General features: G+C 57.6%; 2 protein-coding genes across 2 annotated transcripts; both read right to left on the minus strand.

The window, feature by feature from the left end:
* Positions 1-1,490: 1,490 nt before the first annotated feature.
* GFRA4 (GDNF family receptor alpha 4) lies at positions 1,491-5,976 on the minus strand. The gene is made up of 6 exons (XM_039224904.1): positions 5,925-5,976; positions 3,679-4,024; positions 3,375-3,484; positions 3,147-3,281; positions 2,356-2,447; positions 1,491-2,223 (listed from the first exon to the last, which is right to left on the minus strand). Exons 1-6 carry the CDS (start codon positions 5,974-5,976, stop codon positions 2,143-2,145), a joined length of 816 nt encoding a protein of 271 aa, XP_039080835.1. The 3' UTR covers positions 1,491-2,142.
* Positions 5,977-10,474: 4,498 nt separating this feature from the next.
* On the minus strand, positions 10,475-24,480 carry ADAM33 (ADAM metallopeptidase domain 33). The gene is made up of 22 exons (XM_039224912.1): positions 24,305-24,480; positions 22,039-22,118; positions 19,726-19,802; positions 17,566-17,644; positions 17,282-17,358; positions 17,007-17,196; positions 16,465-16,530; positions 16,313-16,384; positions 15,954-16,120; positions 15,783-15,867; positions 15,550-15,692; positions 14,838-15,015; positions 14,634-14,723; positions 14,198-14,393; positions 13,988-14,096; positions 13,696-13,894; positions 13,511-13,588; positions 13,323-13,431; positions 13,080-13,227; positions 11,747-11,838; positions 11,488-11,609; positions 10,475-11,235 (listed from the first exon to the last, which is right to left on the minus strand). Exons 1-22 carry the CDS (start codon positions 24,399-24,401, stop codon positions 11,158-11,160), a joined length of 2,532 nt encoding a protein of 843 aa, XP_039080843.1. The 5' UTR covers positions 24,402-24,480; the 3' UTR covers positions 10,475-11,157.
* Positions 24,481-25,542: the final 1,062 nt, after the last annotated feature.

Raw genomic sequence — 25,542 nt, forward strand, 5'->3', positions numbered from 1 at the left:
AGCTGCCACGTGTGGTGTCTGTGGGTTTGTGATGATTGCTAAATATATGGTCTCAGAACTGGTGGCTCTTTTTCTGGTCAGGACAGCCCAAGATCTGGGCTTTGTCGTGATCTGTGCTTGACCCCTATGTCTTAGGTCACATTCTCCAGAAGTTGAGCCCAAGATGGGAATTCTCAGGCCATGATTTATTAGAGGGAGTACCCTCAGGGGAACCTCTAAGGGAGGCAGGAGCAGACAGGGGAAGGCGCTAGGTTAGGAGGTGGTCTCAGCTAGGAGCTAGCTTCAGCCTGATGTCCCACAGGGAGCTCTGGAGCATGAATGGTGTGCAGAACTGTCACCCCACCTCACCCTACCCTAAGGCTGCTGTCCACTTCGTGTAGCAGAATATAACTTTACAGGCATTTCTTCTAGAGAAGGAAACAACCGTGAGCTGTGTTAACATCCAACATTCCCCAGCAGCTTGGCCAGAGAGGTCTCTGGGCAAGGCACCAACAACATGCACTTCAATCTGCTTCATGGCCCCTGACAAGCCTCAACCAGGTCTGAGAAGGAGCAGCCCAGAGACTCTGTAATCCTTCACTCATCAGGAGTCTCCAAGCTCTTGAGGAAGAAGGAAGTGGGCAGAAGGCTTAGTATCTGGCCCCCATCTTTCTGCCTTCTCCTTCCCAAACACCGTTGCAGAACTGCAAATCAACACAATCGCTTGGCATATGCTGGGTCCACACTGGCCACGTGTGGGTGCTTGTGAAAACTTTTATGATAAATTTCCCTAGGCTCCAGAAAAGAATTCGACTCTTCACATGGGCAGAAAGCGGGCAGAATATGTGGAAATAAAAAAACACTTAGCATCCCTCTAAAGTGGTCTGTTAGGTCTGGGCTCTGTGCACACTGCGGAGGGGGTCCCCTAAGTGACCCTGGGACTCCATGGCACCCCAGAGGTGGTAGTAACAGAGACTATGTTTGGCTGTGGAGAAACTGGCTTAAACAAACTAAAGGTATCATTTTTCTCATACAGGGAAGTCTAGAGGGTGGCAGATGGGGGCTCGTACAGTGGCTCCACAGTGTCATGTGGCTCCATTTTCAAAATGGCACCAATGTCCCCAGGCATTGCCATCAGGTTCTGAGAAAGAAGGGAGAGGAGGCTGCAGGCTAAAGGGACCAGTCAACAAATCACATCCTGTTTCCAGAGCTCCCCTGGAAGCCTCCTCATCTGTGGCTCCACCCACTTATGCCCAGGACTGTGCCACATGCCACCTGGGAAATGTAGTTTTCAGTGTCTGAGTACCAGCAGAGAAGACAAGGCAACAGAAATTCCTGCCACTAGTATCTAACAGTTGATTCAGTTTGGCATCCGCAGGAGAGCAAATGGAGCCCAGGTTGTATCTGAGGTCACACAGACCAGTAGAGGCATACCCTGTGGCTGACCTTGGTCTCCAGGCTCCCAAGACAGATCACATGAAAGTAAGGCCAGTCTCGGTGCAAGTGGTTTATTGAGTTTGGATGTCATTTGTAAGCTAGGTTAAGTCATGGGGACATACAGCCAGTGCAATGCAGGGGACTGGATTCCCACCGACCCCAGGTGCTGGCCACCAAGCAACATAGGCTTTGCCAACATAAGTCATGGGGCGTAGTTGGCGATCATGATGGGTGGTGCCTCACTGGGACAGTGCCATGAAAGGCTGCAGTGCTAAAAGTTTTGCCTAAAAGTCTGTTCAGATGTACTCCTTAGGGCACATTATGTTTGCAGAAGTGGATGAAATCTCTCGGAACTCTGGGAATCTGGATGGTTTCTGACCTCTAGGTGATCTGGGGTCCCAGTGAAGCCTCAGCAACACAGGTGACCCCCTCCGATCCCTATCCTGTGGGAGAACCCAACTGTTCTAAGGTCAGTGGAGAAAGGGACCTAAAACCAAGAAACCCACAAAAAGGGAAACCATGGGCTTTGCATCAGACCAACCTACATCCTCATTCTAGGGGACAGGCACACAGGGTGTGCAGACCTAAAAAGGGCAGTGGGGTGAGAGCACTGGGGCTAGCTTGGGAGGCCAGCCAGTCACCTTCAATGGAGCAGTAGGGTGCCGATGTGGCCCTGTACCCCAGGCAGGATGGGCCAGTGATGTTGTCAAAGGTCTGCTGTCCTAGTCAGAGCAGAGGCTGGAGAGCCAGGGCGGGGAGCATGGAGAGCAGGGCGCTCCCAACCAGGAGCCCATCTGTGGAGGACACCTTGGGGGTGAGAGCACAATGTGGACTTGAGGCAGAAGTGGGGTTCTGCTCTCTGCCTCCACCACCCCCATCGCAGGCCATTCATGCCTCCATCTAGGCCCACGAGCTCACCATCCCCTCCCTTACACCTACTTGCAGGAGGCTGTGCTCAGGGTCCTGGTGGACATTTAGCTGGCCCTGCAGGACTGGAGCCCATCCGCCATCAAAGGCCTGTATGGCACCATCTATGGGAGGAAGGGGTCCAGGGTGGGCTTGGCTGGGGAAACCCTAGCACAAGGCTCCGCTCCTCTGGGGCAGAGACCTCTGGCATCCTGTGGTGCGATGGGTGAACAGGACGTCTGCAGGGATTGGCTTCTGGAATGGAAGGTGCATGACAAGGAATAACAAAGTAGAGACACCCGTGCTAAGAGTGCCTTACAAACTGTCCTCACAAAGAAGGGTGGCGATCATCAGTCCCATATTACAGATGGGCACAAGAAGACAGAAGAGATAACAGGGGAGATCACGAACTCTGGGCTGGTAAGTGGCAGAATCGGACTTCACACTCAGGCCACCCAGTTATTCAGACGCAAAAGGCAAGGTCATCAGTAGGGGCGTTGGCACTCCCCGGGGGGAGTGGGGGGGGGGGAGAAACCGCTTCAGAAGTGGCGGAAGCAGGAATTTCTCTTTGTTCCATTACAGGTGCTCCGAAACTTGTTTTGACGGCCCCCTTCCTCCGGCCTGCAGGGTTACCTGCCTAGTCATCCCTAAGATTCTACCTTCGTCTGTGACCTTGTCTTCGAGACACCTGGGCGCGGATTTCTCCAGGGGCAAGTCGGCAGCATATGGGGTGTGCACCTGCGTGGCTGCCGCAAACAGCCTCCGTTTCTCACCTCTAAACTTGGGAAGGGGCAGTCAGCGCCGCCCCGTCCCGGGCCCCTCACCCAAGCAGCGGTTCCTGGTGAAGAGCCCCCGGAAGGCTTCGCACTCCTCACGCCGGTTTCCGCTGGCCCCGCAGTCGCACCAGGGCGCCACGCGTGCGCTCGCGTTGTCCACGTAGTTGGGGGTGACGGCGGTGCCTGCGGGGACCCCGAGGACGGGGTAATCGGCCCACCCAGGCGCAGGCATCCCCGGGAAAGCCCCGCCCGCACCCGGATCCCGGCAGTGCGTACCCACGAGGCCCGCATAGGCGCGCAGACAGCTGGGGACCTGGTCCTGCAGGCAGCCGTCGGGGGAGCTGGGGGCGGGAGCGCAGGAGGCCTGGAAGGCCAGGAGGCGGGGCCTGCGTTGCGCGGCGGGAGCGCGGTGAGCCGAGGCCCCGCCCAGTCTCCGCCCGGCTGCTCCCCGCGTCCCAGTCGCACCTGCCGACTCTCCCCGCCCGCACCTGCAACCCCGCCCCGCTCCCTCCCACACCCTGCAGGCACCCGGGGACCCGGACCCACCCCGCCTCCGCCCCAACCCACCTAGTGCCCGCACCTGCAGACCCGGCTGTGCTCGCAGGCGGCTAAGGGTGCGAGGCAGGAGGGCGGCGCCGGGCCGGGTCCCGAGAAGGCGCAGGCGGGCACGAAGGTCTGGCGCCGGCGCTCGGCGCACGCGGTGCTGACGCAGGAGCAGAAGAGCAGCGCGTGGGTGAGAGCGGGCGGCCCGCGGGCGAAGAAGCGGCGCAGGGCGCGGCGGCAGCGGGCCTGGGGGCAGCCCCCGGCCGCGGCCCGACCCAAGCACTGCGCCACGTACTCGGTGCGCAGCCGCTGACACCGCGCATCAGCCGTGCACGCCTCGGCCGCATCCAGGCATCGGTTCCGTCCGGCCGAATTCGGCGACCCTGCTGGCGGAGCGGACAACTGCGGTTCTCGCTGAGCCACTACCAGTACGCTTCACCTCCGCCCTCCGGCCACGCCCCGTGAGGATGCGGGGCGCTGGGAACCCGAAGGGGCAGAGTGTGGTTCGAAGGCGTGACCGCCTGGCACTGACCGGCCTTCTGTCTCGGGGATGGGCGGCGGTGGGCTCTGGGGAGTCCTGTAATACGCCAGTGATGGATGCGGCGCCCGAAGACTCAGCCTGGTTTCCCCCAGACGCTGAAGCCCATCCTCCCCAGGCACCACTCCTTCCCCAGAATGGCCACACCCATTCAAAGGGGGGTCTACCTGACACTGGAAACGAGCAAGACTTCCTGGGGACTTGGCTCAAGGACATTTATCAGAAATGGCGTTGAAGACAGTGGCTGCTTCTCTTAGACTCCGAGACACCTGAGCTTCCTCCCTTTCCCTCTACTGCTCCTTTCCCCAAGGAGAGCCTTTGAATGAGTCTATAGGCGTCTGGTTCTCCCTCCTTCCAGACCTTCTCATGCCTCCTTCTGTGCGTTACCCGGGGTGCCTCCCCCCGCCATTCCCTTCTGATGCTCCCTTCTCGTCCACCTAACCCATGCTGGCCCATCGGGGCTCTGCCCTCCCCCAGCCCCTCCACTCCCCACCCCCACCCCCAACCAGGCAGAAGAGAGATTTCCCTGAAAGGGCTCTGGGCACTGGAAGGCCCACTTAGGCCTGGCTACTAGGATGTGGAATCCAGAGAAGTCCCTCTTGTCAGGCCACAGAGCTCTGTCTGGAGCCACAAGGCCATGACAGGTGGTGCTCGGCTGGGGGTCTAGCCAGGGTCACAGATGTCGGGACTTGGCAGCCCCTTCCTAGGACCCAAGTCACCAAAAACCAGGCGACCCGTGCTGAACGGTGCTTTCAGCCCCTGGGAGCCACATCGGTCTAGGGGAAGATTTCCAGCCTGGCCCCACATCCATCTGGCAGGTGTTTGGAGGGAGGGTGGTGGCCGCGGCCTTAGGCCTGGGAGCAGGACCCTATCTGGCACTGGCCTCCTCGTTCGGGATCCACGGATCGGATGGTGGGAGCCACGGTGATTCTTGCTGTGGCTTCAGCACGTCTGCTCCGCAGGCAGGAAGAACAGCTCCCAAGGGCTTAGAATTAGTAAGTAAGTGGAGAGGGTCGACGGGAGCAGGGAGCCCTTCCTCCCTGGTTCCTCCCCTCCCCTTCCCTCATCTCCAGGATGCCAGGAGCAGCAGCCAAACTTTGCCTTCCTCTCCCAGCCAAGCCCCTCACATCCCCAGGCCTCAGCCTCACACAACAGCACTTAGTGTCACCTAAGGTCATGGTCTCCCTCTTCCAGTAATACCATTGCCTCATCTTTACCCTCAAAAAGCGCATCTCAACCCCAATATCTCATCTGCATTCAGCCTTTGCCAGATTCCATTCTCCCCACCTCACTCCTCCTTCCCCGATGCCCCAGTTGGGGAAGGGGAAGCCAAGCAGGTGGAACAGCAGATGCGAGGCACGGAGACTCTGAAGATGCAAGGCAGGGACTGAGTGTGAAGCTGAAGATGCAAGGCAGGGACTGAGTGTGAGGCTCCAGGACGGAAGTTGAAAGGCAGGCATTGGGGAAAGGGTAAGAGGTGGGAGAGGGGACTCAACAGAAACAAGCAAGTGTCTGGGGCAGGAATACAAAGACGGGACTTGGAGGCGGGTTGAGCCTGAAGGTGAGTGGCGCGCTGCAGCGCCTGGTGTCCGCATGAGCAGCCCTGTACACAGGTGTCTTGTCGGTGCCCTTTCCTGCGGTTCTGGCTTTTTCCAGAATCACCTTCTTGTCCACTCACTCTGTCCCTGAAGATCGGACAGAGAGCGCGGGCGTTCAGGGGTCTGCAGGAGGAGGTGGCCACTCACCCGGAAACAGCAGCAGCAGCAGCAGCAGCGCGGGTGCCAAGCAGATGGCCATGGCGGGCGGCGAACCGCGAGGACGGCTGGAAGCAGCTGGAAGCCAACTCCCAGTGGAAGAGGTGCCGCCTCCAGCCTCGCCTGAGCCCAGCTTGGTGGGAACACTGCTGTGGGGAGGAGCCTTTGTAGCGGGAATGACTCCCCGCCCCCGGCTGTGCCCTCAGGTAGGTCCGGGAGCCACTGAACCCAGCACCTGAATGTGCGCCTAGGTGGAACATTCCCCCACCCCCACAGCAACACCCACACAACAACCTAAGGAGACCTGGTCTCTCTCACACCAAACTATTGTTTTTAATGTTTGTTTGAGAGAGAGAGAGAGGGAGAGAGCGCTACCAGGGAGGGGGGGCCGTGGGTGGACAGAAGATCCAAAGCAGGCTCTGCACTGATAGCAGAAAGCCCAATGTAGGGCTCAAACTCAGGAACCGCAAGATTGTGACCTGAACCAGTTGGATGCCTAACCAACTGACCCACCCAGGTGCCCGTAGTTTTAATTTTTTTTTTTTAGTTTATTTTTGAGAGAGGGAGAGAGTGGCACGCAGGCAAGTGAGGGAGGGGCAGAGAGGGACACACAGAGGAACCGATGCAGGCTCTCCTCTGTCCTCTGATAGCTGGGGCTTGAACTCATAAACGGAACAGTGAGATCATGACCTGAGCCTAAATCCCACCCTTAACGACTGAGCCACCCAGGCGCCCCTCTCATTAGACTTGAAGAAAGGTTGCTAACAAAAATGTAGTGTTCCCCTTATATATACCCTTATGGGAATTGCTTTGTCTTTTTGGGATCTTTTGTGGTTCCATACAAATTTTCATATCATCTTTTCTATTTCTGTGAGAAATACCATTGGAATTTTGGTAGGGATTGCACTAATCTATAGATGGCTTTGGTGGTATGGACACTTGAACAATTCTTCTGATTCATGAGCACAGAAGATCTTTCCATTTATTTGTGTGTCATTCAGCTTCCATCATGAAAGTCTTGTTTTCATTGTGCAGTTCTCTTACCTCCTTAGTTAAATATATTCCTTAGTATTTTTTTGATGCTGTTGCAAATGGGATTGTTTTATTTATCTTAAGGATGGTTTGTCTGTGTGTAGAAACACACCTGATCCTTGTATGTTGATTTTGAATGTGGTAATTCTGAATTTGTTCATTAGTCCTAACAGGTTTGGGGGTTTTTTTGGTGGAATCTTTAGGATTTTCTATATATAAAATCATGTCAGGGAGCCTGGGTGGCTCAGTTGATTAAGCCTCTGACTCTTAATTTCAGCTCAGATCATGATCTCACAGATCTCAGATCTCACTCAGGTGGTGGGATGGAGCCCTGAGTTAGGCTCTGTGCTGACAGCTCTGAGCCCGCTTAGGGTTCTCTCTCTCCTTCTCTCTCTGCCCCTCCCTGCTCATACCCTCACTCAAAATAAATAAATAAACTTTAAAAATAAATAAAATAGGGGCGCCTGGGTGGCTTAGTCGGTTAAGCATCTGACTTTCGTTTAGGTCATGATCTTGTGGTTCGTGGGTTCGAGCCCCGCGTCGGGCTCTGTGGTGACTGCCAGCTCGGAGCCTGGAGCCTGTTTCAGAGTCTGTGACTCCTTCTCTCTCTGACCCTCCCCTGCTCACGCTGTCTCTCTCTCTCTCCTAGACATAAATTAAAAAAAACATTAAAAAAAATTTTAAGTAAAACAAAATCATGTTATCTGCAAACAAAGATAATTTTACTTCTCCCTGTCTGATTTGGAGGTCTCATTCCTTTTTTTTTCTAAGTGCTCTGACCAGCACTTCCAGCACTATGCTTAAAGAGAGTGGTTGGTGTTAAGTATCCTTATCTCGTTCTTAGAGGGAAAGCTTTCCAGGATCACCACTGAATATGTCACCTGTGGGTTTGTTATATCTGGCCTTTGTTATGTTGAGGTATACTCCTTCTATACCCAATTTTCTGAGGGTTTAAATGAAAGAATGATGCGCTTTGTCAAATGCTTATTCTGCATCTATTGAGATGATCATATTTTTTAAATCTTTCTATTAATGTGGTGTATCATATTTATTGATTTGCATATGTTAAATCATCCTCACATCTCAGATCACTTGATCATGGTGTATGATCCTTTTAATGTGCTGTTGAATTCACTTTTCTAATATTTTGTTCAGAATTTCTGCATCTGTATTCATCAGGGATATTGCTTTCTAGTTTTCTTGTATCGTCCTTCTTTGGCTTTGTTACCAGGGCAATGCCGATTTCCTAAAATGAATTTGGGAGTGTCCCCTCCTCTTTGAGTGTTTTGGAAGAGTTTGGAAAGGGTTGGCATTAATTCTTCTATAAATGTTTGGTAGAATTCATCAGCAAAATCATCTAGTCCTGGGCTAACTTCTTAACTTGACTGGAGCTTTATCCCACTGACTTTTAGCTCTCTTTGTATAAAAAATACCGTGGCTGTAAAATTTCCCTCAAAGTACCACTTTGGTAAATCCAAATAAAAAGATGGTAAATCCAACTTTTGATCATTCCATTTTTATCATGCAATTTTTCTCTTTATCATGCAGTTTTAGGCATTTCAAGACATGAAATATGAGTGGGAGTCCCATGGGGTCCAGATACTCCCTGATGGGTGAGATCGTGAAGAGATGTATTAGTGATGTTCTTTATTTTTGTATTTTATGATAGTTTGACATCTTGGGTGGGGAGGAGCTTGGTGTTTGGGGGAGAGACTGCCCCTCCCTGGGCTGGCTAATTCCTAGAGTTAATGAAGATTTGGCTGTGAATATGTCTTTCATGTGCAGAGCAACCAATTCTGAGCCCATACCCACAAGGGCCTCTTGTTTTCTAGTTCTTACCAAGCCAATATTTGCCCTGCCCTAAATCACCACTGAGCCAAGTACCTGACAGTTAAAGACCATCCCTACACCCCATACCTGGCCAATCCTGAGCCATTTATCTTGCCCCACCTTGCCCTTCCGAGGCTGTCCCCTCACTCCTGCTTTGGCCTCCTGACCAAACCTCATGCTTCCCCATGTGATCCTGCGTGGCATGGTATGAGCCCTTCTCTTGGGAACTGTATGTAATAAAAACTTCTTTCAGTGGCATTAACCTCTCCATGTCATTACTCAGGTCATCTGGCTAAATCGAAACCCCGTGGGTACAATTAAGACAGAAGGCAGCTTTAGAAAACCATCTCATTCAACCTCTGGGGCTGCCTCTTCTCTGCTGCCAATGCAAGGGGTGGTTGGTGGCAAAAATTCCCCAAGTCTCCATGACCTCTGAAACAGGATCCTGATGCTATGCCAGCAAGAGATAGAGTTAGCCTCCCCACCCCTGGAACCTGGGCTGGCTCTGTGACTTGCTTGGGCCAATAGGGTGTTAGCGAAGTAAAGTGTGCCAGTCATAGAATCTTCTAGAGGTCTTGCAAGCTTCCACTTGCTTTCCAACAGGGCTGGGGCTAGAGTGAGACAGGATCACTATTATGGACTTTTCCTTCTGCCTCAGGTTCCAACATGGCTTGACATGACATTGTTACTGATCTGATGTTCAGTTAAAATGTTGATGTTTTGTTCATCGTTGACTTTTTGGCATTAACTTTGATCCTTTAAAAGACTGCATTAAAATATTACTTATCTTGATTGCCTTGTGTGTGTGTGTGTGTGTGTGTGCGCGCGCTCAAGGTAAGTGCGTCACTTGCCTTACCCTAATCCTGGTCCTCCTCTTTAGAACCCTCCCCAGCTGTCATCTGAACAAGCCTGAGCTAGTCTGTTGGAAAATGGGTACATAGCCCATTTGTCCTCATCACTCTAGGCAATAGCCAGCCAAACCCAGAGGCAGAATTGCCCAATTGGCCAGAAGATGACTGCAAGCATATGAGCCCGACTGACCTACCAGCTGAGTTTAACCTAATTTACCAATTCACAGAAGTGGTGGTTTTAAGCTACTGTGTTTCAGGGGTGGTTTTGTTATGCAGCAGCAGCTGGCTGATACAGAAGATCACTCAGAAATTCTTTCATAAAGAATGGGGAGAGAGTGACTTTTGAGAATTTCCAAGGGAGACAGAAGAGGGGGGGCAAAGGGATCATTCAAGCTAGGCAACACTATGCTATGCCCAGGTATATCGGGGGCCACGGCTGCCATCTGAGGCTCCACCCACCAGCCACCACTCCTTGGGACCCTCAGGGAGCCCCATGGGGCTGAATTTACATACAGAAAAGACTCACAGAAGCTCAAGTCAGCATATCTTTCTTCTGACTTATACTTTGGTATCCTTCTTTTTTTTTTTTTTTTTTAAAGTTTCTCTTTTAATGTTTTATTTCTTTCTAGGAGAGAGAGAGAGAGAGACAGCGTGAGCAGGGGAGGGTCAGAGAGAGAGGGAGTCACAGACTGAAACAGGCTCCAGGCTCTGAGCTGGCAGTCAGCACAGAGCACGACGCGGGGCTCGAACCCACGAACCGCGAGATCATGACCTAAGCGAAAGTCGGACACTTAACCAACTAAGCCACCCAGGTGCCCCGGTATCCTTCTTAAAACAGCTCTCACTGTCCCCTTCCATGGAATGGAGGGGAGGCTGAGTAATGTCCAAAGTGAGAGGGCTACAGCAGACCCACACTGCTCCAAAACCTCCGGTGGACAACCAATAACAGGGGTGAGGCTGAGGAAGTGTCTGGAGGACAAGGCAGGAAAAGGGAAGGCGGAGAGTCCCAAGGATTTTGCGGACCTCGTTTCTTTTTTTTTTTTTTTCTTTTCTTTTCTTTTTTTTTTTTTTTTGCAGGGGCCAGGTTCCAGGGAAGTAGATTCAGTCTGAAATGTAGGCCTGCTGGAGCCCAGGCTTCTGGCCCAGCAGTCACTGGATTCTGCAAGAGCTGGGTGGAGGCAAAGTGCATATAGCAGAGACACCTGGGCTCCCTGGATAGAGACCTCTCCCAATGCCCAGAATGACCCTCCCCTGGTGACAGGAAGTCAGTGACTACATGACCTTTGCTCTTTGGACTGAGATTCTTGGGCTGGAATATGTACCCTACCAGGATACCGCAGCCCTAAGGAATGGGGACAGCATTGGGCACCTTCCCATAAGGCTCTGGGGTCCTGGAGTGGGTGGGGCAGAGCTCAACTCAGGGAAGAAACTTGCAGGCTGCAAACGTGCAGGAAGTGCGATTTGCTGGCTCTGCCCCTGGGAGACCAAGTTCCTGGAGTGGCTGTCAGCAGTCACCTGTCTGTGAGTATCCTCATCTCAGGAGCCCCTCTCTCACCAGAGACAGGAGCTTGGCTTCTGGACTTGACCTGCTGCAAATGAAGAGGAGAGGTCACCCCTGAGGGCTGCGATCCCCTTTCCTCTCTCAGTGAGGACTAATGACCCCGAAGGAGATACAACTTCTCTCTCTAGGGGCTTCCAGCATCTGGCCTCTGTGACAATAGCTTTTCCACAAGGTCACATCTCATTTGCATAATAACCCACACTGAAAAACCTCAGAGTAGGGGACAGCAGATGAGGGACAATAGAGATGTGTGGATGAGGTGGGGAGGGTCTTTACCTACCTTGGGGTTGCAGGCCGGGAAACAGGACAGAAGCTTCTCAAGGTGGCTCTTGGGCTCCTGCAGAGTTTTTAAGGTCTGGAGCAATGGTGGAGGACAAGTGTTGTGACTACAGGCAGAAGTCTCTGGAGCAGGGTGGGGACAGGGGCCTCAAGGTGACTGACTGGGTGCTAAACGGAGAGGGGGGGCCTGTCTAGAAGGAGGCAGAAGGCAAGAGCCCATCCTTCACTTCCCTCCCCATCTCCTACTGTGCTTCACTCACCCCAGGGTCCGGGCTCTTCAGTGACCGCTGGGCCTGACTCCATGCCGTGAATGCTCCTGGGGGGACAGTCCCGGTGAGGGCCATCTTTGGGCCTAAGCAGTGGGATAAGAGGGCAGGAGGGCGGAACGGTGGTCATGAGCAGTGCGCCCAGCCTGAGTTCTGCCTTCTGGCCCATGTCACTCCCTCCAGGTCCTTCCTGTCCCCTCCCGAGAGAGGCCCCTGGGGCCAGGCTCTGGCTCAGACGCCTGCCCTCCCAGGGCCACCGGCACTTCTCTCTAGCCTTGACATTTCTCTCTAGCTCTGCCATCACCCCGGCAGCCTGGCACCATCCAGATATTGGCATCACTCAGCGTCCAAAGTGGGCTGGACGTCCCCCCACCCAGGAGCAGCCATGCCTGTGTCCCTTGTCACTGGGTAGCCCTGCTGCCCTCAGTGGCTCCAAGCCGAACTTGGCTCCTCACGCCCCATCTCCCAGCGCCTCGCCACTTCCTTTGCCATCGCTCTGAAACAGTCTCCGCCGTCCACAAGACTCTGCTTTAGTGCTGGTATGCAGTTGTGCCCCACCGTCTCCAGGCCCCCTGACGCCGACACACCAAACTCTGCCACCTTGCCCCTCCCCCACTGACCTGCAATCACTGCTCCTTGTGTCAACGCCGTCCCAGAGCCTGGGACCTGGCTGGTGCCCTGCCCCTGTCTAGGATGCCCTCTGCCCCTATCTCCAGTGCAAACCCTGCCCCTTCCAGCAGCTTGCCCAGAGCACTCCCAAGGCCAGTGCGTCAGATGTGCCCAGCGCCCCACTGAAGGGGCAGCCCTAAATCAACCATGCTTCCGTATTACGTGACCCTCCTCCCAGATTATGAAGAACTGGGTCAGGGACAGGCCCTTGGCACAAGGGCAGCCAGCGCCATAGCTAACTAGCGGCAAGGAGTAAAAGGGTGTGCCGGGTCCAGCATTTGGGGACCTTAAAGGCATATGGAAAAGATTCAAGCAGAGGAAGTGGGAGAGGTGGCTTGGAAGCTAGGTAAGTCTGGAAGGGCACAACGGAGCAAGAACCGAATTCTAAGCTGGTAGAACAATGGCAGTCTAGGGTGGGAGAAACACGGCAGGTGGACAAGAGCTGAACCACAGTAATGAGGCGGGGTAGAGGGCCCCACGGGATCCCCACCATCGGCTCCAATGGGAGGCCATCGTGGCCTCCTGCTCAGGGCTTCTTCCCACTGCTTCTGCCCACTTCTCGGCTCCTGGGAGGAAGGTCTAAGGACCCCACCCCAGCTTCCCCAGACCCAGCAGAGCTCTGCAGAGCAGGAACCACAGGGGTGGACCCAGAGCCTACCCACTGCATGCAGGATCCCTCCTTGAGCCCCAAAGGCATTGCTGGAGACGGGATCTTGGCTGCCGGCAGCAGCACCAGGCCAGGCCGGCCCCAGGGAGCAGAGGCAGCAGAAAGCTAAGGGTCACCGCCAGCAGGAAGGCCTTGTGATCTGTGGACAAAGGGTAAGGCTCAGTCCTCAGCAGGTGCCCCACCCCAACCCCTCCACCCCCCACACACACACCCCGCCGCCCTCCATGGACACACTTTCAGGCCGTATAGGACCACTGTCCACACTGCCACCAAACCCTGGCTTGCTGCAGAATGGCGGAGCCCAGCCGGGAGCACAGTGGCAGTTATGGTTACTGTTGCAAACCTACAGAGGAGAGAGAAGGAGGGCCCCATGGGATCAGGAACCCCAAGGCCACCCCCTCATCCCCTTTCTGGCCACTCACCCCATGGCCGTGGCAGGTTGTCAGGCATCGCTCCAGCTCCCAGAAGGTAGTGTTTTGACAGCGCCCGTCCTGGCACACCTATGGGCGGTGTGTGCACCAGGCAGTGAGGGGGAGTGACGTTTTGGCCTGCAGGACTCCAGCATTAGGGAGGGTTTGGGTGGATGTGCAGGGCTCACAGGGCTCACCATTCTAGGGCCACACTGGGTCCCTGGCTCTACCAGGCTCAAGTCACGCAGGTCTAGCTGGACACCAGGCGGCAGAGAGATACCCTTGCATGTCACCTCACTGCTGCCTAGTTCAATGGTGGAGTCCACGGGTACCGTGTGTGGTGCCAGTGGGCGCTGCTCCCCGCCCAGGCACTGCAGCTTCCCACACTGAGCATCCCTGAGGACGAAAGTGGAGGGTGACCGAATGGCCAGAGCGTCCTTCTTCCCCAACGCACTAGCCGGCTTCCTCTAACTCGGCTCCGCTCCCCACCTCTGCGCACAAGGCACGAAGCCACCCTTGCCGTCCCGCCCGCAGTTTCCGTGGGCGTCTCCTGCTGAGTTCACGATCTGGAAACAGGCCTCTGGGGCTGGGCTGGAGCCTGAGGAAGCAAGGGCGGACCGCGCTGGCTTCAGTCCCCCGCCCATCTTCCCCTGCTGAGGCGCAGTCCCGAGGCTGGGGCCGGGTACTCGGTAGTCTCACCAGGCCCCCAGAGCTGCTGGCACTGCTGCTCGAGTGTGGGACACGCGCCATCCCAGCAGTAGCCCCGGCCGCTGGCGCAGGGTGAGCCGTCCAGTAGGAAAATGTCCGAGGGGCAGAAGGGGGAAGCGCCCGTGCAGAACTCTGGGAGGTCACAGTCGCCAGCGGCTCGGCGGCACGGCACGCCAGCCGGCTTCAGCTACTCAGGTGACCAGGTGGAGGGAGGGCGGCCGAGGCACAGCGAGACAACGGACAGTGAGTGATCCACGCCGAGACCGCGGCTCAGAGAGGCTGGAGGACCAAGTAAGAGGGCCAGGCGGGCCCGCGCGCGGAGCAGAGCCAGCACCCGCCAGCGGCCCGGAGGGCGCCCATCAGCCAAGACCACCAGCCGGCTCCCCAGCGCCCCCTAACCCTCGCCCCGAGCCTCCCTCGCCCTCACCAGGCAGCGCGCGCAGCAGTCCCCGTGTGCGCACTGGGCCCCCGCACGCAGCGAGCAGTTGTGGGCTAGGCAGCAGGCGTCCGCGCACTCCTGGAGCCGGAGAGAGGGTGTGCGGCCAGGTGAGCGCGCCGCGCCCCAGACCCCGGGGGAGGGGGCGAGCGCGGCGCCACCTCGGCCCCCGCGGACCCGGCGCGCGGACCTGACCTGGCTGGGGCCGCAGTCACACTCCTCGCCGTCCTCCACGAGGCCGTTCCCGCAGCGCGCCCGCGGCGCGAGGACCCCGGAGTCCGGCGCGTTGCTGAGACACGCACCGCCCCCCTTGCGGAAGAAGGCGCGCAGCTGGCGCCGGCTGCAGGCGCTGAACACGCGCGGGAACGGGTGCCTACGGGAGGGCAAGGGGGTCGGGCGTGGGGCACCGCCCCCCTCCACCCCTGCTCGTCTCCGACCCCCTCCCGCCACTCCTCCCTGTGCTCGGCCACGCGGCCCCTGGATGAGCAGAAACCGCCTAAGCAACAGGCAGCCGGGATCCTCTACAGGCAGAGGCCGAAGAGCGCAAGTAATCCGTACGAAGTCACACCGCGAGCCCGAGACGGGAGGGTGTCACGCCAGCACCAGGCAGCCCAGGACTCAAGGTCGAATTGCGACCTAGCGGCCGTTACTCCCGGGGTTGGAGAATCCTTGCTAGCAGGTTCTGAAAAGCCTCATACTTTTGAGAATCCACTTTTCCTGCGTTTCCTCCCTTTAAGCCTCATAGAGAAGTCTCGGGGTGGGTGGGTGCTGTGACCAATATCCCCATTTTACCGAAGGGGAAATCCAGGGATAACCATTTCTCCTGAAGAAAGGCAGAGAAGGCCCCCTGGTCTAACGGGGCCTCCCCCAGAACCCCCGCCCGCCTCCCCTACCGCGGCATCCGTACCCCGTGGCCGCGGCCATGACGCAGCCGCCTTGCTCGGCCGCCGCCTCCACGCAGCAGCTGTCAGGGTCGTGGCTGAGGCCAAGGCTGTGACCTATCTCGTGGGCCATGGTGGCTGCTGCGCCGATGGGGAGCTCTGAGTGGTCCTGGAAGGGCATAGGGACATCACTGCGGGCTGCGGGGGGTGCCTCCTGCCCCGCCCCTCCCTGCGCCCTCCTGTTCCTGGCGGAGCTCACCGTGCTCACGCCTCCCGAGCTCTCAGCGCGACACATGCCCTCGATGGGCGCCAGGCCCACTGTGGCACCCTGGAAGGCGCGGCCCCTGAAGGCGGAACGCAGCGTGACCGGGCGTGACCAGGACTCTGGGCTGCCCAGCCGGGGACCCGCGTGGGCGTAGGAGGCACCCACGTGAGCAGCTGCGTGGAGTCGTGTGGCCATCGTGCCCACAACCCTCGGCGCCACTTCAGGAAGGCCCAGAGCGTGGCATTCGCGTCTGGCGTGATGCGGCTCTGGTCGTGGTCCGTCCACACTTCCAGGCCTGTCAGTGCCACCTGAATATCCAGTGTCCTGAGAATCTGTGGACAGTACCCGGCTGAGCTGGGGACAAGACGCACCACAGTGCCAGTGCCGGCGCTCCTTTCCGGGGGGGGGGGCTCTCTTCTCCGCTCCATTCCCAGTTCTCATCCCCAACCCTGCCACAGCCTGCTAGGACTTGCCAGCCCATGTCGCAGTCACCCCATTAGGGCTCTCTTCCCGCCAACGCCAACCTGGTCTACATAGTTGGCCACCTCCAGGAGTCGCTGTTTGGTACGGTTCAAGTTCCGGTGCTGGGTCAAAAACTGGAAAGCCACACAGAACGGGTGGTGGCAGGCTGAGCTGGCCCCAGCCCACCCCCCAGCCCTCTGGGACCTCTGCTCACCAGTGTGTGGTCAGCCACGATGTACAGCTCCAAGAACCTCGGGCTCCCGCGGACCTCCCTCCTCTCCTGGGCAGAGGCAACGGTGACCCTGAGTGGCAGGCTGCTGGGCTTGAGTCCTGACCACCAGCCCCAATTCCCAGGAAGCACAAAGTTAAGTTTAAAAATGGCTAGAGCTCAGGGGCGCCTGGGTGGCTTAGTCGGTTAAGCGTCCGACTTTCGCTCAGGTCATGATCTCGCGGTTCGTGGGTTCGAGCCCCACGTGGGGCTCTGTGCTGACTGCCAGCTCAGAACCTGGAGCCTGTTTCAGTCTGTGACTCCCTCTCTCTCTGACCCTCCCCTGCTCACGCTCTCTCTCTCTCTTTCTCTCTCCTAGAAGTAAATAAAAATATTTTTAAAAAAATGGCTAGAGCTTGTTTCTTCAGCCTCCAAATAAAAGTATCAGGACAGGAGGCCCTGAACTGAGGCTGAGTATTCCTGTCTTTTCTGATCTGGAGGGCTATGGATACTCCGTTCCCACTCCCACCCCTATCTGTGCCCCTGACCTTGATCTGAGTGGCACGAGAAAGGCTGGCCATGCCCCCTTTGTTCCCGGCATCCCTGTGGCCACAGGCCCCTTTCCAGCTGAGCAGCTGCCTGGTCCGGAACATCTTGTGAGTGATGAAGCCCTCAGAGTCTCCAGCTGACCATGGATGCACATAATAACTGGCATTGCTGCTGAGTGTGATCAGGCCCCTAGAGTTCAGAAGAGTGCAGAGGAGGGTGTGAGGAGACTCGTCGTCCAGGCCCAGGCCCAGCCCCCTCCCCCAGAACTCCTCACCTCATCCCAGAGCAGGTGCTGAAGACTACCCAGGAGTCAGGGAAGCCCCTCACACGTCCATGGTAATGGCAGTGGTCCTGGAGAGCAAGGGACCCAGTCCCAAATCTCAGCCAGTGCTGAACTGGGAGGGGTGAGAGAGAGAGAGGGCATGGTGGGGTGGGGGGCTGGCTCCAGCCTCTCCTTAAAAAGGGGAGGAGAATGGGAAGGAATGGTGGAGAGGTCCTCAGGGAGTGCACCCCCCAGCATTCCTCACCCTGTCCTCAGAGCCCACGGAAGTAGCTCACCGTGTGGTGGGGGACCAGCACCACTGGCTGCCCATCTGGGGAGTAGTGGGTTTCTGTGTATCCCGGGGCCAGCAGCCTGCTGGGAGGGGGTGTGGTAAGAGTCACCTAATTCAGCCTGGCTTCCTCCAGGAGGCCCTCCAGCCTTCCTCCCTGAATACTAATTGAGCAGCTCCGTGAGTGAGGCACAGGGATAGCACTGAAGAAGCACCCAAATGTATCTTAGGGAAGGGACAGAAGCGACTGTGTGTTGCTCAGCTCAGAAAACCCTTGGGCTAGAGAAGGAAAGGCGGAGGGCAGGAAGGAGCCCTGGTGAGGGCTGAGGTGTGGGAAGTGGGTGTGTGGGAAGCAGCAGGAGGAGCAGGAATGGAGAAAGAGTTTGTGGTCCCTGTGGGGTCTGTGGTGGGCAGCTCGGTCCACAGGTTTGGGGAGGGACAGGCGGGAGGATTCAGGGGACATTGATGAGGAGGTGCAACCTGGAGCCAAGGAAACAGTAAACTCCCTGGGTGGCCCTGCCCCATGCCCAGCCTTGTCAGGCCTCTGGTCAGTCCTCTCTCTCATCCACTTTCCCACCTCCAAGGTCCTTCCGACCTTCTCTGGCCCCCAGAGTCCCCACCTGCCCACAGCTGCTCCTGCCCGCCCACCTGAGCAGGGGTCCCCATCCCCATCTTCTTCAGACTCCACTCCATTAATGATTCCACTTTCTTTCTTTTTTTTAATGTTTTATTTATTTCTGAGAGAGAGAGAGAGACAGCCTGAGCAGGGGAGAGTCAGAGACAGAGGGAGACACAATCTGAAGCAGGCTCCAGGCTCTGAGCGAGCTGTCAGCACAGAGCCCGACGCGGGGCTCGAACCCACGAACCATGAGATCATGAATGGAGCCAAAGTCAGACGCTTAACCGACTGAACCACCCAGGCGCCCCAAAGATTCCACTTTCCTTCTCCATCTCTCCAGGGTCCTTCCCACCAAGGTGGATCAACCATGAGTTAATTTCTCTTCTGTAAAGAAAATCCTAGATCCCCATCTCGTTCTGACCTCTTTACTGCCAGACCACCCCAAAGACCTCTGGTGCCTGCCTCTCCACCTCCAAGTTTTTCCTCCACCTTCCCCAGCTTTGCTCCCCCATTCCATACACAAACTCAACCCAAAGAGTAGGTGCTGTGGTCACGCCCTCTCATGTGTGGGGACGTTGAACCCCAGAGGGACTATGGTTCAGTGGAACTAGAGAATGTTCCTGGTCCATCTGGCTCCATGGGGGAGAAGCCAACATGTGTGGACTGTTTAGAACACTGTCCTCAATGAAGCAAGCCCTCGATAAATGATAGCTGTTGATGAATCCGTCCGGATGGTTTCCAGACCCCATCGTGGACACCCGCCCCACACAGCCCAGCTCTGCCTACTCATTCACCAGCTCAGAATCTTTGGCTCTGCAAAGACACTCAGCCTTAAAATGGCCTCTGGGGGGGTATCTGGGGGGGCTCAGTTGGTTGAGCTTCTTTCTGACTCTTGATTTCAACTCAGGTTGTGATCTGAGTTGTGGGATTGAGTCCCACATTGGGCTCCACGCTGACCATGGAGCTTGCTTGAGATTCTCTCCCTCCCACTCCCCCTGCCTCCCACCCTTGCTTTCTCTCCCTCCCTACCTCTCAAATAAAAAAAAAAAAAATGGCCTCTGTGATCTGGCTTTACTGGGATTCCCCAAACTCATTTCCCACTGCTCCCTTCCCCGCAGATGGAGACCCTCCAGGCAGGCCAGACAAATCCCTGCCCCCTGAAGGTGTCTTAACTTTGTCTCCGCTACCCCTCAGCCCTGAGCACCTACCCAGCTTTGGAATCCATCTTGGATTCTCTTTTGACTCAGCATACCCTGTGAGCACCCACTAGGTAGGCGATGCTCATTCACCTGGGGGTGAATCATGGGGTTGGAATGTGTGTGTCCCACAGCAGGGCTGATCCAGCCTCAGCAGTCTACTTCACCTGGAGGGAGCCGGTCACGGTCACGGTCACGGGCCGGCAGGACAATTCCTGTACCTCTTCCCCTGGGGCCCTCCCCCCATCCAGCCTCCCTTATGGGTTCCCCTCCATCCCTGCCCCCAGCACTGATCCCCTCCAGAGAGGGGAGCTGCTCTTGGCTCCTCGCCCCTCCCCTGCCTGGTACTCACTGGTTCTTCTCCAGCTCGAGCAGGAGCTCCTGCCCTTCAGCCTCCAAGGCCACCAGCCCCATGTCTAGCTTCGGGACCTGGGCAAGAAGGAGAGCAGGGCTGAGGGAGGAGGTGGGATGTGGAGCTGGATGGCAAGGGAGAGCACAGGGGGCAGCAGGCTCCCCACTGGCCTGGGTGTGGATGGGTGTGGGGATGAGGACATGCAGGCAAATATGTTCCCAGTCTCTGGACAGTTTTGGTTCCGACAGCCATTTGACATAGCCTGCGAGGGGCACGCCTCGTCCTCCAGAGAGATGAGACGAGGGGTCCCAGGAAGGTACACTGCCTTGCCCCAGGGTGCTGGACCCTTCCTCTGGCCCTGCCTCCTTTGTCACAGCTGGAAGGCTTCCTCTACGTGGGGAGGACAGTGGGGTCCTGAAGACATTGGCTGGGGGAGCACTGGGTAGCCGGGCTCAGGCCTCCTCACCGCCTCCTTTCTGTATCTTGCTGCTCCCCACCCCCTCTAGAATTCAGACTTTACTCCCTCCTCCTTCAGTTCTGACAAACTGAAAATCCCCCTAGCCTCCCAAAGGCCTGCCCCGCACCTGCGTCGCCTGTAAACACTGACCCCCCATTTCAGGCCAAGAGACAAACATCTCAGCCAGATGTCAGCCCGCAGCCTCTCCGCCCCCTGGCCTGTTTGCCTCTCCCACCCTGTGGAAATACCCCATCTGCCACACACACACCCCACCCCCGTCCACTCCGCCTGGCTGGGTGCCCACAGTTGGAACCAGTCCAGGAGCAACCTGGAGGGCTGCTGTGTCTGGAATGCTGGCCCTCACCCTTGCCGGCCCTTCCTTTTGCACCATGCACTGGGCTGGGCCCCAGGCCAAGGGGCTCAGATTCTTGCGGGGGAGGGGGGGGCTTTCTCTGCAGGTGGGAGGCAGACAACCCCGCAACCCCAGCCAAGACCCCCCCCCCCAAGGCCCCAAGCATGAGCTCACATGGCTGGAATGTCACTTACTTGATTGGAGAAAGGTTTGTGCCAAACACAGGCAGCAGCCCCAGATGGAAAGCCTCCTCCTACCTCACCCCCACCCTGGGCTCCCTTCTCTCTGTCCTGCTGCGGCTTTTCCTTGCTTCTTGCCCTCTTGGTGACCCTGCTCCTCCCTAGGCATCCCCTCCCTAACCTGAAATGTGGGTATTTCCTGCCTCTTGGACAGGATTCCCTGCCTCATCTCTGTCTGCTGTCTTCAGCTTGGCAGGCTTCCTGGGGGCAGGGGAAAGCAAGGCCCTCTGAGATGCCCTTCCTCATCACAGCCCAGGCTGGACTGGGAGGGAGGTGCCCAGCATGTGCCCAGCCTTCCCCTCTGCCAGTGATGTCCAGGACAACCAACTCAAAGCTGGGGTCAGCACCATGCTTGCATGGGGGCCCCTGAGGGTCTGGAGGACCCAAGAGGGCCCTAGGTTAAAAGCAGCTGGCCTATGGGGGCCTCCCAGCCTCCATTTCAGTGCTCTCCTGCCTTCCTCCTTGCTGCCTTGGACAGTGGTTTGTCCGGAAAATTCAGGATGAAGAGGGCTCTCTAGACTTGGGGGACATTGGCCAATGATTAGAAGTCTTTCAGGCTTTAGTGGCTCTCAGGCTTCTGGGCCAAAGAGCTGTGTGACCTTGCGTGCTTTCTCCAACCTCTCTGGGCTTCAGTTTGCCCCTCTGTGAAACGGGGATACCAAGGGCACTGGCCTCTTGGTTTGCAGCAAAGCTACACAAAGCTATGTGTGTGGCACATACAGATGGGAGCGTGGTTATTCTGGAAGTGTGTGATGGATGCGTGTTGGCAACAAGCTGGGGCGCAGCATCCTGGAGAAGCAAAATCAGGTGGATTTGCACAAGGAGGGTGACCAGCGCTCCCGGCCACGAGTGGGTTCTGCACGAGCCAGAGAGGCTGCAGTGTTCCTGGAGAAAACAGCAATGTGTCCACGGGGTAACATTTTCTGCTAAACTTTGCAAAAGGAAGATATTTTGGTGTTTTCACAAAGAGGTGTCTGGAAAATTTCAGGCCCCACAAATTCTGGCCTTATCTCTGCCTGGTGGGGTGGGGGCAGCCTGGATAACTCTGGGAGGGAGGGAGAAGGGGGGGTGGGGGAGGAGGCCTGAAAATGACTTCCATGTGTGTAGGCTCATGTGATCGCATGTGTCTCCCCACCCCCACCTGCCAACCCTCCTGAAAGGGGCCTAGAGGACCCCAGCCAGACTGCCATGCTGACGTCTGAAGAGGGGCCAAGGGGCTGGGAGGCCCCAGGCCCCTGCGAAGGGAAGGATGACCTGGCACTGACCGGCTCCTGCAAGGTGACCGTGCGCCGGGGTCGTCCATCCAGGACCCAGTGCAGGGTGACCGGCTCCCCGGGGCTGTTTCCTGGGGTGAAGACAGAGGAAAAGCTGAGGGGATCCTGGGGAACATAGAGGAGTCGGGGACGACAGAGGGATGAGCTAATAGGACATCAGCCGGAGCAACAGGAGACTCCACCTTCAATATTCAGAGGTGTAGCCTGGGGGAGGGTGGCCACTCCTGGGGCATCCTTGGAACTGAGGAGCCACCAGAGAGGTGACAGAACAGACAGAGGAGGCTGGGAAGGATAGTTCAGCTGGGGAGGCGAGAGTCGCACTGACCTGGGGGAGGCTCAGGGATCAGAGATCACAAGGAAGAGATCAAGGGCCCCAGTGCAGAGGGGAAGGAAGAGGGGAGGCAGCCTCGGGTATTTTTAGACTGGGCAGCAGATGCCTTTGGGGTGAGAGATCTGGGAAGAGAGGATGCCTGTGTCTTCTCCGCCATCTGAGAAAAACAACAGCCAGATGTCCTGGGAGGCCCACCTTGCCCAGAGTTCCCCTTGGGGGGCTTCATGCTGGAAGCAGGACTTCCAGAGAAGTCCTTGGAAGCCCCCTTCTTGGATCTTCGAGATGAGGAGGCCCGGGGGACAAAGCCTGAATTGCTCCCAGGCCCGGTATGCTTTAAGGGGGCTCTGGAATACCAGAGCCAAGCATTACTCAGAAGCCTCTGGAATGCTCCCCTGGAATGCTCCCAGCCCCCCACTCCACAGTGGGTTCCAGCAACCCTCACTACACCCGCCCAGCCCCGTGGGAGCCAGGCCCCAGGCAGCCCAGAGCCTGTAGGCAGCCCTCCCTGCCCTCTGACACAATCCCTGGGGAAGCAAGTGCAGCCGCCAGAGCTGACAGATCCCTAGCACCCACGCAGCCCCAACCCCACGCCAAGAAGGCTGACTGTGGAAGTGGCTCAGCTCTTGCCAGGCCACCCCAACTCCTTTCTCCTCCTCCGTCTTCTTCCCCAGACCCCAGCATCAAAGACCTGGAAGAGCAGCAGTTCTAGGAGTCCCTTTCCCCCAGGAAGCCCTCCCTGGTTGGATGAGTGGGCTGCCATGGTTGGGGGAAAGGATCTGAGTGCTTCTGGGAGGAGGGGCTAGCAGGGTGGGGAGGGGGTATCTCCCACCCCTGAGAGGACTTCAGTGAGTGTGGAGAAGTACATCTTGCTGGCCCTAGGCCTCCCCAGCAGAGAGGGGAGGGGTGTCTCTGTGAGGAGAGAGAGGGAGGCACAGGCAGAGCTGCGGCGAAGAGCTGAAGAGGATTCGGGTGGGAGCTGACTGCGGAAGCCGGTGTGGTGGCGGGAGCACGAAGCCCCTCTCCACTCTTCCCAGGGGTCATACCACCCTGTCCAGATCCCAGGCTGAGGAGCAGGGGGCAGCCATCCTCAAAGGCACGAGGGTTATCACCCTGCCTCCTCCTGGCCCCAGAACAGAAGAGGACCCCATCCCTATGGTGCTCCCCCACAGTGCTCTGGAACCCAGCGCTCCCAGCTCACCCAGCCCAGCCCTTCCTGCCTCCTCCCTGGTGTCCTCCCAGGCCCTTGGAGGGGCACTTCACGTCCAGGACCGGCCAATCCTCCTACGCACAGCAGGGGGCGGGGGGGGGGGGTTGCTGAGGTTACTTCCCAAGTCCCTGACTGTCTGGAGCACCCTTCTTTATCTCACCAAACAAGGCAACAATATCAACAAAATACACACACACACACACACACACACACACACACACACATACACGCTGCCCCGAGGCCCTGGGATGTGGGATGAGCTTGCCGCCAAGCCTGAGCATGGAGGCCACAGCTAGTCCCCTAGTCTGAGGGCACAGCAGGGGCTCTGGGGAACCAGTGGGCTGGCCCTTAAAGGATGGAGTTGCAGGCAAAGTCCACACTGGTGAGTGGGGTCTGGGGCGGTCACAGCAGAGAATCTTAGAAGAAGGGTCTAGGGACTTGGGCAGCTGCTCAGAGGGGGAACCCCCCCCTCCAACCACCATCACCACTGCTTTGCCATTGGCACTGTGTCAGCTGAGCAGAGTGTGTCAGTCTGGACCCCAAGGTTAGCCCAAGTACAGGGGACAGTCCCTGGGCAGGTCCTACGGAGAGCCTTTGCCCAAAGCCTCCGCGAGCCCTGTCCTCCCCGCCACCCTGGGAGGTGGGGCGGGGGAGGGCAGTTCAGGCCCTCCATCCCCTGACAGTGGCTTCGCCTGCCCCGCGGGGCACATCCCACTCACCTTGAAACGCCTCGGCCCCTGACACCTGCAAAGGTAGCCACAGTAACAGCAGCAGCGACGCCCGTGACCCTCGAGCTCTCAGAGAGCCCCGGCCCATGGCTGTGAGCGCCTCGGCCTGCACGCTGCGGCTCCCGGCTCCGCCCCGGCTGGATCCAGGCCGAGCCGTGGCCGGAGCAGCCGGCCCGCCGCCTCCCGACCCTCCCGCGCCACCCCGCACGGAGCCCCGAAGCCCATCCGCCCGACCCCACCTCGTGCGGGGAGGGAGCCGAGCGGCCGTCTAAGGGTGGGAGCAGGGCGGGCAGAATCCGTGCGGCCCTACGCGGGACCGGCCTGCGCCAACCAGCGGGGTAGGTTTCTGCGCCTCTCCTCGCAGGGGCGGAGCGGGATGGAGTGGGGGCGGGGCGGGGCCCCTCGGAAGGGCCTTGGAGGACCACTGGGGGGTGGGGGTGGGGAGAGAGACCAGGGCTGGGGGCCACCTGTTCCCGCTCGGGTCTGCGCAAGGAGCGCCCCGCCCCTGGGGTCTCCTGAGGCAGACCTCTGTCCCCGTCTGGCCACCAGTCTGGACCAGAGGCGCCCTGGCCGGAACCCGGAGGAAGCGCCCCTAGGAGAAGGGAGGCCAGGAGACCTGGAGACCGCGACTGGCAGGTGCGGCGGCGGCTCGGAGCTCGCCTGCCCCCACCTCGCGGTGACCGCCGGCCCCAGTACCCCCGGCGCTTGGTGGTGGTCCAGCCGCGGTCCTGGGGGCTTGATGTCCCCGCAAAGACAAGGCGGCCCGACAGGCGCGCGGCTGAGGCCCGGGGCAGCCCTTGTCCCTGGTGGTGGCCGGAGGGAACAATTGCAAAAAGCCACGGACTCCCAGACGTGGGGGTTCCTTTCGGCTTTGGTAACATCCGTTTCTTCTTTTAAAGATTTGCGTTCTGCGTAGTAAATTCAGAGTAGTAAACGCGGCAGTTTGGTTAGGAAGAGTTCCAGCTTCAATTTCCATCGCCCCCCAAAAGTTCCCCTGTGCCTCTCCCCAGTCACTCTCTCCCTCTCTCAGCCCCAGACAGCCAGGGATATGCTTTGTGCCTATAGATTCGTTTTGCCTATTCCAGAACGTCATATAAATGTTATCATGAAGCATATACTCCTTTGCGTCTGGCTTCGTTCCCTCTGTTTTTGAGATTCGTTTACATTGCTTCCTGATCAGTAATTTGTTCTTTAGTATGTTCCATGGTCGGGAGGAAGCACAGTTTCTC

Source organism: Hyaena hyaena, unplaced genomic scaffold (genome assembly GCF_003009895.1).
Source record: "Hyaena hyaena isolate Hyena2069 unplaced genomic scaffold, ASM300989v1 scaffold_16, whole genome shotgun sequence".
Classification (NCBI taxonomy): Eukaryota; Metazoa; Chordata; class Mammalia; order Carnivora; family Hyaenidae; genus Hyaena; species Hyaena hyaena.